General features: G+C 40.6%; 1 protein-coding gene across 2 annotated transcripts in view; it reads right to left on the bottom strand.

The window, feature by feature from the left end:
* Positions 1-6,946: 6,946 nt before the first annotated feature.
* The window catches only part of LOC102227822 (SH3 domain-binding protein 4), a 68,564-nt gene continuing 60,822 nt past the window's right edge, over positions 6,947-14,688 (bottom strand). For both annotated transcript variants that reach the window (XM_023336904.1, XM_023336903.1), the window contains 2 exons: positions 11,325-11,513; positions 6,947-9,089 (listed from right to left, as the gene is read on the bottom strand). In XM_023336904.1, coding sequence (XP_023192672.1) covers positions 8,865-9,089; positions 11,325-11,513 — 414 coding nt within the window. In that variant the 3' untranslated portion in view covers positions 6,947-8,864. The remainder of the gene's footprint in view (positions 9,090-11,324; positions 11,514-14,688) is intronic.

Genomic DNA, 14,688 nt, shown 5'->3' with positions numbered 1-14,688 from the left:
AAGCTTACCTCCGGAAGCAGAGGTAAAGAAGTCAAGTCAGACATATGCAGTGTCTTCTAAGCTCACCATTCAACCAGCAATTGACTGTTTCATTCAGAGGTATTCCTCCTGGTACATACTCAAACGAGCTATTATATTGATCCTACATGCTAAGAATATAGAAGAAGTCTGAACCCAGACTATGAGGTCCAATAACACCAAACGAAATGAAACTGGCAGAGATTACCATCATTGACTACATTCAACACACCCACTTTACCTGTCCAATAAAAGGAGAAGGCATCAGGAAGTTAACTCCAGTACGACTCAGTGATGGATTACTCCGCGTTGGAGGAAGGCTCACCAATGCACCAATAGCCGAAGCGGCGAAACACCCTGCAATTTTGCCTCGAAACCACCATATTAACCATATTATCATATGGCATTTTCACAAACTCACAGGTCATTCTGGATTTGAAAGGGTACTTGATGAGATTAGACAATTCTTTTGGATTGTCAGAGGCTGTGAAGCAAATCCTAGCACAGTGTGTACCTTGCAAAAGACAAAGGGCTCCAATCAATACTCAGTACATGGCCGACTTGCCCATTGATCATGTGACTCCATGTAAGCCGCCTTTCACTCACGTTGGAATTGATTATTTTGGGCCCATTACCATCAAAAGAGAATGGAGTGAGGTGAAGAGATATGGCTGTCTATTCACTTGTCTAACTACCAGAGCCATCCACTTGGAGGTGGCGCACAGCTTGGACACAGATTCATTCATAAATGCTCTTCAACGATTTTTGGCTCGTCGTGGGACACCTCAACTGATACGCTCGGACAACGGGACGAACTTTGTTGGTGCTCGTCACGAATTGCGGAAGGCTTTGGAAGAATGGAAGAATGTATGGGAGAGACAGATTCGTTCTGTGCGCTCAATTCTCATGAGCGTTGCAGGACAACAGACTTTGGATGATGAAGGATTAATGACACTTTTCTGTATCATTGAAAACATCATCAATGGGAGACCACTAACAAAGTTGTCAGATGACCCCAAGACATGGTCAACCTTTGACTCCCAATGACTTGCTTCTGCTGAGATCAGAGTGCGCTCTGCCTCCTGGTCACTTTGTAAAACAGAATCTGTATCATCGATTTTGGCGCCATCATATTACAGGCTTTAGCTTAAAAACCAATTTCTTAGATTTTATATCAAAGCAGAATACTGATCCAGCCGATGGTCATCTTAGGGTGGAACTCAATACAAAATGCATATTTGTGTTGCTTGTCAGATATTTTGGAGCTGGTATCAAAATACCATGACTCTAAAACATATTCTTATTAACTTGTTTGGCATATTGGTAAACAAGAAATGAAGTTGATGCACTCTGCTGAACAGCAAAGCACACCATTTCTGGATTTAAGCAGGACACAGCCATGTTAAATTTACATTTCTGACACCAAATCTGCCCCACTTTTTCAAACAGATGTTCACATTTAGAAAAGCCAGTCCATAAATCATTTAAGAAGGTAAAAACAACTGACATTGAATTTGTTCATTTGCTTGAATGGGATGAGATGCAACTTTAAACCTTTAAAAACTTACACAGTATTCCTTAGTAAGGTCTTTTGCATCCTCTCCAAGAAAGGTGATGAGCCCTTTCAGAACACATTCCCTTCCAATCCCAATGTCTTCAACCTGGAGAAAAGTTATCATTTCAATATTACATATCTGAAGAGATTCATGATATAACTAATATATTTGGGCTGTTCACAACAGCAAAGGCCTATCAGATATTACGCAAATCCTTTATGAAGAAAATATGGCTCACCTTATTTGGTTTGATGATTCTTGGTTCTAGGCCTGGAAAGAGAAGTGGGTAAGAGAAGTTAACACAACAGGGTTCTTGCCAGAAATGCTAATGCTAATTAGCAAACGAATGCTAACCGCTAAAAGCTGCTCCCACTTGTTAATTGAGTGGCAGTGCCTACATAAGTAACCAGAAAGCACCTCTGAAGCCTAGGCAGTAATCACAGTCCTTGTGAACATGTAGTTACATTTCTCGGGTGCAGGGTAGCATTAGTGAGGATTTTCGTTAATGTATGTAGGCCCGATGCAGAACGACCGCTAGTGCTAATGACAGACCCCTGCTAGCAAACTGGTTATAGTGATGGTTCTGGTGGATACAGCTGAGGTAAAGAAAAAAACAACAGCTGACATTCTCTGCACAGCGAACAAAATGTAGGCGCGCAGCCACACACGCACACTCACAGCACAGAACAGTGGAGGCGTGGAAAAACTTGTCAGTGACGATCCACTCCTGTTAAATTATGCCTGAAATTTTCATTTGATCTTAATTTTTCCTCTTTCTTCTCCTCACGTTCATGCCGGTTGTCATTTTGATTTCTGCAGCCGGTGAAATCAAGGCGCAGACGACCATAGGGAGATCAAACTTGCACATTGTGAACTGTCCGTGCGCTGTGGTAGATTGCAAATTGCAGAGAAATAATACAGGGCAAGAAGCGATCTAGCCGGGGCTGAGTCTGTGGGGCAGGCTACTAAATGCAGTGACAGCAGAGCTCCGAAAGTGAAGCTGTGAAATCCTCAGCCCAGCCCGAGGGCGTCTCAGCCCGGCCCAGTGCCTGGCGATCAACCGCTAGCTAGAACACCGGCGCAATGTTCCTACAGACACAAATTGTTTAAGAGAAATGACACCTGATGGATTCTTAGCGCTGTCAGGATATTATGAGTTTTATATTATGTCGCCAGTAAGCAGCATGAGAAAACTGGAAAAAATGGCTTCACCGGCTGCAGCTCACAATGATTAGCACAGTGGAGTTGCATCACATTAAATTAGGTTTGCATAGAACACCCCCACCTGTGTAATTTCAAGTTTAGTTTTTTTAGCGTAAAAGTACACACACAAAATAAACATTCAGTCTAACTCAGAGTAGTTATGTTAAAACATGTTGAGATTTGAACCCCGCCGAACAGCGCGGCTAATTACTACTAGCAAATGTGCTAAGAGCAAATAGCTGATGACACTTCGACGTTAAACACAGTTCACTATTTCAAATTTAAGGTAGAAAGAGTTTTAAATATTTTCACACCGTTTATTTAATGTTTGGTTATGGTGGGGCAGCATACTTACTGTTTTATCTGAAGCTCGTCGACAGTCGATACTCAGAAGAAATGGCGGTCGCAAGTGTGGTCGGTACCAGAGATGCAGGATCTGTCCCAGGCAAAGCTTACGTAATGACGTCAGACGTAAAGCTGCATTAAACTTAATTGTTTCACTTAGACTCAAAGTAAAAAGTTCGTTTGAGATAAAATGCGTGACTGTTAAGTTAACTGAACTCATGAATGTAAGTTGTCATAACTAAAGGAAAAGAATTAAGTGAGGTTAATGTAAATAAGTCCATAACATGAACTACAGCCCAAATACTCTTTTTAGAGTGTAGAAGAGAGTGAGGCTTGATTAAAGTCACCAGATATGTCACAAATGCAGCTGGATGTCTCTGTTCTAGCAATAATCGAAAAGATGATATGACCCAACTCAGAAGTCTGCAACAAGAACATGAATACCAGAAATCACTATTAAGCCCTGTAAAAGCATTTATTATTAAAATGAAGTCTATGGGTAATAGGTGGCAGCCCAGGCCACTGGCATACTGCCCAGGAATGGCTGCACCAGCGTGTGCACCCATCAGTTTGATCATCCTTCAGTTGCATGTCTTGTTCAGACATGGACTAGCTGGCCCCCACAGGTCCAAGCTTCTGCTCCCAGGTGTCATCAGGTCAAACGCTGCCTGCTTAGGAGGTCCATCCAAACCTTCGAACTGGCTCCCACACAACTGTGCCCCTCACCGTGTCAAGCGACCGACATGCTCCACACCGCCTGTGGATCTCTGGCATCTCTGCGCATCTACCATAAATGGAGCAAGCACTCCTTATATACATGATCCAGGTGAACACATGACATCAAGCGCCTGTCATATCCAGGACCTTAATGGAAGTACAGTTAAACGACCATAATGCACCAGCGGGGGTCGTCACAAACATCTCATCACATGCATTACTGTCAGCAGCTGAGGGTGGAATGTAAACACCTACCAAAATAACACTGGTTAATTTGTAAATAATAATATACATACACAGATTTTATTGTCATTCAATTGTACATTTAAAATCTATATATGGGGTGAAATTGTTGGGATTCTGGGGTTTTGGTCTCTGTGGGATTTGTTTGCACTTTTTTCAGTTATCCACCAGAGGGAGCCAGGAGACCGTCTCCAGTTGGAGGGCGTTGTCCCAGGTGCTGATCACTCACACCTGCGGATCATTATCTCATCAGCCAGAGTTAAAAGGAAGCTGTTGCCAGTTCTTTGGTGCCTGAGTGTTTCCCTTCCGTTGTACTCCAAGCCTCTCTATGCTAGTTTCCAGTAGCTTTTTGTTTTTGCTACTCACCTTTGATTTCCTTTCAGGTTATCTCGGTGTTACACTCTGATACTCTGGATTCCTTCTGTTGACATCAAAGCTCAGTCAAGTATCCTGGTTCAAGTTCCACAACTTAACAGTTGTGGAAGTCACCACAACCGTTCCCTGAAGGACTGTGTTGCTACCTGTCTGTCCTCCACGACAACCAGCCCTCAGCTATCTCAGCCACGTGCTCTCTCTGAATCTGCATTACATACCAAACTTCTTCCTGTATCAGACCCTACTAGAAAAAAAGCCCTGGAGATCATTTAGTCAACTCCCCACCCCCTGGTTGATTGCTCTCACCAAACCAGTAACAAGTCTATTCACATTCACACCCAGTTTCTCAAAGTGCCTCTCTCACCAGTGTTATTTTCCCCGTCTTCAGTGATCCTGTCAACCCAGATTCAATGATAACTGGACAAAAATTACTTTTTTTGTACAATAAACTTTAATTGATTCTGTCTCTTGAGTTTTGTTCTGCATGTGGATCAGCAGACTAGCACTGAACATGACAGAAATTTTGCTGCAAGGCACCAATAGCAACAAAATTAAAGCTGCATGCAGCCGTGTAAGGCCTGCGCAGCTCAGGACTGCTCTGGCCTGTTGTTGACCACAGGAGCTCTGGCACCATCACTCCACCATAATCACTGCTCTTGCGCCATTCCTGCACTTCTCCACTGAAAAGGAGTTATTGTTACTTCCTGTTTTGTGGCGAATGATAGGCAAGGACTTCCTGCAGGCATGACACTTGTCATGTGGTTATCAACTAATGGATAAGAGTTTCAATCTTATGTCAAAAACAGGGTGAAGCAGGATGAATGATCCAATGGTCTGTAAGATAAATATTCATGAATAATTATTTGTGTGTCCTTATTAATTTCAGTGTACAGGTGGAAGCCTGTGGTTTCTGTGCCTACCTCACACTTGTTTTTGTATGTGAGCTGCTGTTTGGCAGCTTGACCCAAAGCTTTATAAAATCAACACATATGTGCATGTAGATCGAAATATAGATGATGGTTGAACCAACATTGATATAGCATCAGTTACGGTTGAAACCCTATCGTTGATTCAACATGTGAGTCACCAACCACTTTCAGTATCATTTCAATATCAGTCTTCACCCTAGATTGAATGTCAATATCTAACTATATTTCAATGTTGATTCACTCATATTTTTCAACATGCCACCCTGAGCAGCACAATATGTAATGTATACATACTTGGATATGTATGTATATAACATGGACAGTACAGACCAAAAGTTTGTCAACAGCGTCACCTCTGACTTCGTTGTGCTGCCACGGCCACACCCTCCACCGAAAACTCTTGGCACTTTAAAGTAAGTCAGACCAACTTGACGACACAAGATCATCTTGATTACCTCAAGGGGGTCAGAGATGGAGACTTCCAAGAAAAAAAAAGTCACTTCCTTTATTGAGGGGGATCAGCAGAGGATTGTCGAGCTTCCAAACCTGGATCATTCATACCAAATTTGGTGCAACTCGGCCTTTGTATGTGAAAGTTATGGCATGCCGTTTGCCTCGGCAAGTACTAAAGTTCACATACTGGCCATGCCCCTAAACATGCTCAAACACTCATGATTTTGGTAACATTTAATGCCTCCTTGCCTTAACTTCGTGTTGACCAAATATAAAGCCAATAGATTTATATTATGTTTATTAAAGTTCGAAGTGTGTAAACGTGAAAATTTACCAAAATTATCCCTTTGACCCAAAATGGCTGCCTCCCTGAACATTTTACGGCATACCTCAAGGAGACTTTTTTTTGATTTGCAGGATCTGCATACTTACCAAGTTTCCGATTTCTATGGTACACTGTTTGTCTTATCTCACAATAGGGACGCTGTAGAGCATCTTTGCCTTGCCCACTTGCAAATGCATTAAAGTCATTTAATTACATGCTGGGGACAATTTTGGGCAAGGTTTGGTGAGTTTTTGAATATGTTTTGGCTTCTAAATTTGCAATTTTGGGTGGATAATAATAATAAAAAGATGAAGAACAAGTTATTTGCTGCTTTGGCCTAAAAATATGTCAGGCCTTCAGGACTCTGGCGCTGACACCATCTGGACCTGCAGCCTTGTTCTGGTTCAGTCTCTCCAACTGCCTCTTCACTTGACTTCTAGGTACAGAAAAGTGGGAGAGGGAGTCAACCAAATCTTCTGATTTGGTTGAAGACAAACTTAAGGAAACAGGAGTCCATGACTGAGGTGGAAGGTAGGACATTTGTAGTTTGATAGGAAATCTGTAGATCACAGAAAGGTGGGGTGTTTGTATGGTAGAGGGCAGGAGAGTATGATGATGATAATGAGTTTGTTCCTGAACTGAACCTGTTGAAGAATGTCTTCAGCTCATTTGCTCTGTCCAGAGTTCCATCTATCTGATCCTCCTTTTGCTGTAATCTTCGTCATCCCTGACCACACATTTCTGATATTGTTCCTCTGCAGTTTATTCTTCCTCGTTGTTTGTTTGCAAAATAACAAAGTTATTTACATCATGTATTGTGTACAACTGTGGCAGCAAGTGTTAATGACAGATGGACCAATCCAAATATGCATAAAGTAGATTCATTTCCCTTTAGTGTGCTTCTGAAAAATGTTGTATTTTTGAAATCTTTATTACATTTGTTATTGAAAAAAATACACACTTTAAGAACAAAATATAAGAAATAAAGGGCCAGCAATTGGTAACAAAGGCAACATTACCCAAAAGGTAAAACATTCATGAAAGCATTCTGATTATGGCTAAGACATGTTTTTTATGTAACATTAATTTTTTAACTTCCCAACACATGGCAACATTTTTTGGCTAGCAGGTTTTTGTATCACCTTCCATGTTTTTGAAAGTCTTAATTTTCACCAAAAACAATGTCTGCTTGTAAAGGAGAGGAGAAAATGCCAACAGCTAGTTTACAAAATAATTGTTAGGGTGGATAGCAGGCTGTAGCATTGAATGTTTGCGTCTATTTGTCAGCTGAACAGATGCAAAGATTCAAAGAAAGTAAATCAATGGATAAAGAATGTTGCGACTGAATGTACAAGAATGTTGTACAATAATTATGAACAATACTAAACACACTGTGCAGAACAGTGATTAAGCTGCATCTTTGGATAAAGTCTTATTCAGCACCACTGCTGTAGTAGGCTGAGATATGTTATGTTCTTGTTCATTTAAAACCCTAACCCTAACCCCTAACCCTAACACAGTGAAATTTGGTTTTAGTCGCATCAATGTCTCATTAAAAGCTAAAATTTAATCTGTCCTTTTTAAAAAATATATAAATTAATTTTGATTAAGGTGACTGACATAGTCACTCAGGAAACTCCACTACACCAAAGTTTGCCCATGGCCAGCCAACGAAAAGTATGCTGAGAGCATCAAAGTTACAAAAGAACAAAATCTAAAACACTGCAGACCTTGCTTACCTCAGAGTTCCTGTGACCTTCCAGGTTTCTAAACAAAGATGCCACAAACCTGTGCCATACATTTGCTAAAAAAAAAAAGGATCTCTCCAGTAAACACTAAAAACAGTGGTGAAACATTTTGTAAGTTGTACATCCTGTATCATCTGGTCAAAATCTAATACAGAACTGCAGAAAGATAAATCTCACCCTTCCTTCATATCCTGGTCAAACTCTGGACTGAAATCTGATTGACCCATAAAATAGTTAGTACATGCTCAAAAAGCATCCTATAAAACTGTTGAATTAAATTAAACAAAAAAAGGACATTTTTAAAGCACGTATTTGAATTCTCAAAATAGAGCTTCCTCAACCACCATACCAACTCCTTCAAACAAAGAGAAGTCATTAACTTACAAAGTTAATCAAACAAAGACAGAAAACTGCAAAAGGTGTTAAAAATAATTTCAGTGCACTCACAGTCACAAAAACAAACCATGTCAAAAACCTTGAGCAAAGTCCTTAAACAGGGTCAAACCTTGTGATGAATGAATAAATCATTTATTAACCTTGATTTAATATCTTTTCGTCTTCAATGCCAACAAGACAGAGTGATGCTGAATATCTGGAGGTCTGAAGTAAGAAGGACCATGGTAGAAAAAGTTCATTATGGTTTCATGTACATATAAAAAACAGAGTGAGACTGTAACACAGATCTAACAAAAAGTCTTTTAGTTTGAAAAAGTAATCCTTCAGTTTGATACACTGTTCTTAATCAAAGGTTTTAAAGTGTTGCTCTACAAAAAGACTGTGCTAAAAACTAGAGTAGAAAAATACTTACATGTGCAACATATTATTTTCTATAGTTCAAGTGAGCTCCATGTGTGTCCTAGGGAGGCCTTAGGAGAAGTCTGTTTGGGTTCCACCAGGCAATGAACAGAAAATACAGGCATTCAGGAGCAGTCAGTTGATGTGCAGCTCAAACTCAGAAGGGATTGTCATCCTGAGAAGCGGGGCTGAAGGCGGAGCTCCGCAGGATGTCCAGGCAGTTGACCAGGATTAGCGTGCCGGTAGGGTGCTTCCAGCGTTTGGTGACGGGGCTCTTCATCTTGTCCAGGCCCATGTGGAGCTCCTGGATCACGTCCCTATAGCTGTCACCGATCTGAGCAGCCCACGTGACCAGGAAGTCATACGCTGGCTTCCACATGGCCTGTGGACATGAAATGCAAATATTACATGATCTGTTAACCATGACTCCTGCTGGCAATGACTAAGAAAGTTTTCATACCCATTGTACATTTCCACATTTTGTCCCGATTAAATCAAGTAAATCAATCAAGTTTGTAGAAGCACTACTGAAAGTCTTTTGCGTTTTGTCTCTCCCAACTTCACACATACAGTCAAAATTCTTGCATATTTTTTGTATGGAGGATATTTGGAAACTTAATTAAGAAGTTTTAGAAGTTAATCTAGACTGAACTAGGTTCTCCCTTTAGTATCGTCCTGTATATAACTTCATCCATCTTTTAACTGACCTGCTTTCTTGTTCATGTTGTTGTTGCCACAACATAATGCTGCCATTACCATGTTTCACCATGTGCATGAGGAAAAAAATGTAATTTTGGTCATATCTGACCTTTTACCACAGGTTTGCTCTGTTCACTAAGTGGCTTGAGGACAACTGAAGAGCCGACTTCTTTATGTTTTTCCTTTAAATAGACCTGCATAACATTAAAAACACATGAAATCTGTGATATTATTGTAATGATAATATTAATTGCAATTATTATGCTGCCCTGACCCACTTAGAGAAGCAGGGGAGCTACGTCAGAATGCTCTTCATGGACTTCAGCTCAGCATTTAATACCATACTTCCCCAACGTCTGGTGTCCAAGCTAGTAAACCTTGGGCTCCCATCATCCACCTGCAGTTGGATCCTGGACTTCCTAACAGGTCGCTCCCAGAGGGTCAGACTGGGCCCCCACACCTCCACTGCTCTGAGCCTGAACACCGGATCGCCACAGGGTTGCGTGCTCAGCCCACTTCTCTACACCCTCTACACTCATGACTGTGTGTAGAGGGTGCAGACCTCAGCAACAAGATCATAAAGTTTGCAGATGACACGACTGTTGTTGGTCTCATCTCAGGCGGGAAGGGGGAGCTGGAGTACAGGGATGAGGTGAAGCGGCTGTCAGAGTGGTGCAAAGTCAATAACCTGCTCCTCAACACCTCCAAAACAAAGGAGCTGGTGATCGACTTCAGGAAAAACAAAACGGACATCCAGCCTCTCACCATCTGTGGGACCTGTGTGGAGAGGGTCCCAGTGTTCAGGTTTCTGTTCATGAAGTTGGAGGACAAGCTAACCTGGAGCACCAACACCAAGGAGCTGTTGAAGAAGGCACAGCAGAGACTGTACTTTCTGAGAATACTCAAGAAAAACCGTCTCCCCTCAGACCTGCTGCAGGCCTTCTATCACTGCTCCATAGAGAGTCTGCTCACGTACAGTCTGTGTGTCTGGTACGGCAGCAGCACATCCGCGGACAAGAAGGCGCTCCAGAGGGTTGTTAGGGCAGCAGAGAGAACCATAGGCTGCCCCCTCCCCACTATGGAACAGATTTACACTTCCAGGCTCCACAAGAAAGTTTTGGACATTTTAAATGACTCTTCACACCCTGGCCATGGTCTCTTCCAGCTGCTGCCATCAGGCAAGAGATACAGAGCAATAAAAATCAGGACAAATCGCCTAAAAAACAGTTTTTACCCGATGGCAATCATGGCACTAAATTCAAAGGCATAAGAACTTCTGCTCTTGACACCACTTGTTAAAAATGTAAATTCTGTTGCGACACCTCCAGGCGCTGCAACCATCTTCTGATGTCTATTTATTTCTCATTTTGTACTATGTATTTCTTTATCTTTGTATATTATGTATATACACATAACCTGCATCTTAACTCGAGTCGAGCAAATCTCAATCTCGTAATCTGTTGATGACAATGACAATAAATCTTATCTTATCTTATCTCTTCCTGTCTTTCTATGTTATCATAAAAGATTACTTTTTTTTACATATTATATACTGTTCCTTTTAACTTTTACTGTACATTAAGCACAAATGCTTGAGTTAAGCAAACTATTATCAACAAAATCTTGGGGAATAAATCTGACTTTAACTCATTGAAATGCTAATGTCTTTTAATTGGCCAAACATTTATTAGCCAGCAAATAGACGAAATAGATGACACTTAAAATATTATACCTCATCAACTACCACATCAAGTGTATCTTTTTAAACTCTGTTGTGTGTCGGTTTGTCACAAACCTTCAATAGAATACATCAAAATTTGTGTCTGTGAGCTGATTAATCCCTTTTGTTTTGGAACTGAATTGAATGTGAAAACATTAAATGGATACTTTAGCAATGAACAGGTTCCAACAGGCCTACTTCACTGTCCATTACGCCATGCTTGTCACGGTGCGGTGCCTCATAGGCGTCCATCTGTTGGCGGGAAATCTTGGTCAGCTTCTCGGCTAGGTCCCTCCATCGTCCGGCCACCTCCACGGCAGTGGTCAGGAGGACAAAGTCCATGACAATTCTGGCCACAAGACCCTGACAATCCATCTTCAGCAAAGCCTGCAAAGAAACAAACAGCTTCAGACAAAAAAAACTGAATCAAGTAGGTTTAATGGAAGTAAATTTAGTAATTTCTTATTGCTCATATCTTGTTCTTGAAAGGAGTAACATTTCACCTTTATCAAAATATATAAACTCAAGTATTCCTTTCAAATAAGCTTTTTCAGCTTCTCACAAATCCACACTTCTCAAAAGTGCCCCTCTTTCCTAAAAGTACTTCCTCTGGCCTCAACACAGACAGGTCTCAAAGAGATTCTGTCACATAATCATTATGCTTCAATTCAACAGAGCAAAGGTGACTTTAATGTTCTAATTTGGGCCTTGACTCAATGTGTAGGAATGTGTGGAATGACAGGATATTAAGAGACAGGATGAGGGAGGTGGGGAGGAAAAGGGGTGAGTGAGGAATGTAAACTCCATGCTCCAAAAGTCTCACTTGTTCTTGAGATGAGACAAGACCAGAGAATGAGATCGTGTCAGCTGTGAGCCAATTGCATAATAATTTCTGCTCTGCAGGAATGCCGAGCTAAGAGAAACAAAATGAAGAGCAGTTCAGACAAAAGTCTATCAGTTTCACTAGTAGAACACTGTGGAGTCAAAGATTGTTTGTTTGCCTCTGGATCTATGAACATTGAAGGGGAAGAAGAACTTTGCTTCGTTACTGGATAACTAAATAGCAAAATTCTGCCAAAAGTAAAGTGAACATTTCCTGCTCCTACATTAAGTGCTACTGAGTAGTTCTAGTAAAATTTATCTGCCAAGAACAGACACTCTTGACAAATCTAAAAACAAATAGCTTTGCAAATCTGGAGACTGAGACAGTGCTTATTCCTGTTTGCAAAACAGCTCAAGCTCAGTCAGAATGCATGAAGCATATGTGAACATAAATTTTCAATGTCTGCAGGTTTTCTTCCAGAATTTTCCTTTATTTTTAGCTAAATTCCTAACAACTGTGACCACCTTTCCTGTCCTTTTACATATTGATTCTCTTTCATTTCTTTTTCACTCAACAAAGTTTACGGAGCTGGGACCTCCAATATTCAACACAATTGACTCTAAACAACTAACAGGTGTTTTTTTTCTTCTTCTCTGAAATAAATGGCGTGCACAAAATTCCTCCAGGAAAGGTAAGCTCTAATTTATTGGCTGATACTTGTATAACTTCTGTTGCAAACAGGGGCGTCATGGCAGTCATCTTAAAAGGATTATAAATCCACCACTAAATGTGCACACAGTCAATGCAGATGATTGCTGCGCAAGTCAATTTTGTGAGCTGTCCCTGATGTATTTTGTCCCTGTATTTTATTTAATCCAACAATAAAGCTAACAGATTAAAGTCACTGCGACAGACTGGCGACCTGTACTCTGCTTCTTGCCCAAAATGTCTCGCTGGAGATAGGCACCAGCACCTCTCCCGACCCCATTAGAGACAAGGATGTAAAGAAGATGGATGGATGGATGGATGGGTGAGTGGGTGGGTTAAAGTCAGTGGGCAATAGAGAATGTCCTGACCGGTTTTCTGCATTTGAAGACATTTACTGCATTTAGCTTCTCCTATATTAATTTTTCAGAATAAATTCAAAAGCACTACTTTACTTGGCTGTTTTGTAAACTTAGGTTGTTGACTGTGAAGAATTCTTCAAGTAACTAATCATTTATATTAATGGTCTTATTTTGAACTGCGTGTTGGACTAACTATTCAATCAATATATCCTCTTTGTTAACACTGGTTGTAACTGCAGGAAGAGGGGTTTAAGGAAGTTGATATTTTGTATTGTCGGCTAGTTTTTCTAAATGGAGCTGCAGATTTCACCACTGCTAAGCCACAGAAATATTCTGGGCCAGTTAGCCTGACACTTCAGGCTGCTTTTCAATGTTACCATGACACTACCTGCCGGAGGAAACAAGGATTTAGGTTGTTACAGACATTACTGGTTTCTAGTTCTAGTTTCCCACATTATAAAAACTACTGTAGACCTGAGAAAATCGATTAGAAAATGTGCAATGCCTGCAATCCCGCAGTGAATTTCAGGGTCTGAGCTAGAGGGAAACAGATACACACTGCTGTTCCCTCTCGTTCACAGTGAGACAGTGGCTTTAACAGCTAAATTAAGCAGTTAAAAATACATGGAAAGTGGAAAATGTACTCTTGCTGTTGTTGGCACTGAGTCTTACAACAATAACAGCTCAATGTATCCATGGGGCATGTGATCTCACGGCATGGCTGCTTAATGTGTGAATAGATCTGCAAATTAATGCGCATACCGGCCAATGCCAATACAAACTCCCCCCCAAAAAACAACACAAGTATAGGCCAAAAATATATGTCGGCTGATGTATCGGTCGACCTCTAATAAGGGCTATTGATATAATACTTGCACCGTAGGTATTAGAACAGTTCTGTGAATAATCATGATTTGTTTTATGTGTGTATCACAATCGGCCTATGGGCTGTGACGATGTAAAAATGTGTATGACTTTGGAAATTTGGGCTTTCATCAGTTTTAGTGAAAAGCTTATTTGGTGCACTGGAAGAGACTAATTTCATGGAAAAACTGCAGCAAGTATCAAAATAATGACCGTATCATGAGCATCAGGAAGGTCTGAAGAGAAACTCATACAAAGCTTATGTCTACATTGCATCGTTTAGGACATATGACATTATGGAAACATATCAGAATACAACTGCGTTCTTGTGATTTCTTTGTCTCTCAATATAGTATCCTACTCATAATTTGGTGAGACCTCGGACCTGTGGATTGATTTGCTAGAGTCCAGAATTGATGAGTGTTGCATCGAGTCCATGCTGAATCCAGACATAGATTCCAACGTTTTGATGTACAATAATGTATAATATGTGTAGAAAACGTGAAAATTGAGTGCATGAACCACAGCTGTTTGGGAAGTAGCAGAATTTCCCAAAATTTAGAGTGGTACACTTTGGGACTATGGTATCATTGGAATCCATCATAAAGATGAATTATGAGCATAATGCCAAAAAAAGGAGGGATTATATAAAATTAGTAAAAAGAAAATGTTAAAAAGTTGAATTATACGGTGGTAGCCAAAGGATACCACAACATTTTAACATTTGAATGGTGTTTCTGGGTGAAAGTATGTGGAAGTAGTTAATTGTGAAAAGAGCAGATTTTGTAGAATTTTGGCTATATTCCAT

Source organism: Xiphophorus maculatus, chromosome 7 (genome assembly GCF_002775205.1).
Source record: "Xiphophorus maculatus strain JP 163 A chromosome 7, X_maculatus-5.0-male, whole genome shotgun sequence".
Classification (NCBI taxonomy): Eukaryota; Metazoa; Chordata; class Actinopteri; order Cyprinodontiformes; family Poeciliidae; genus Xiphophorus; species Xiphophorus maculatus.
The sequence above is the reverse complement of the archived record's forward strand: the minus strand, read 5'-3'. Positions and strand labels throughout refer to the sequence as shown.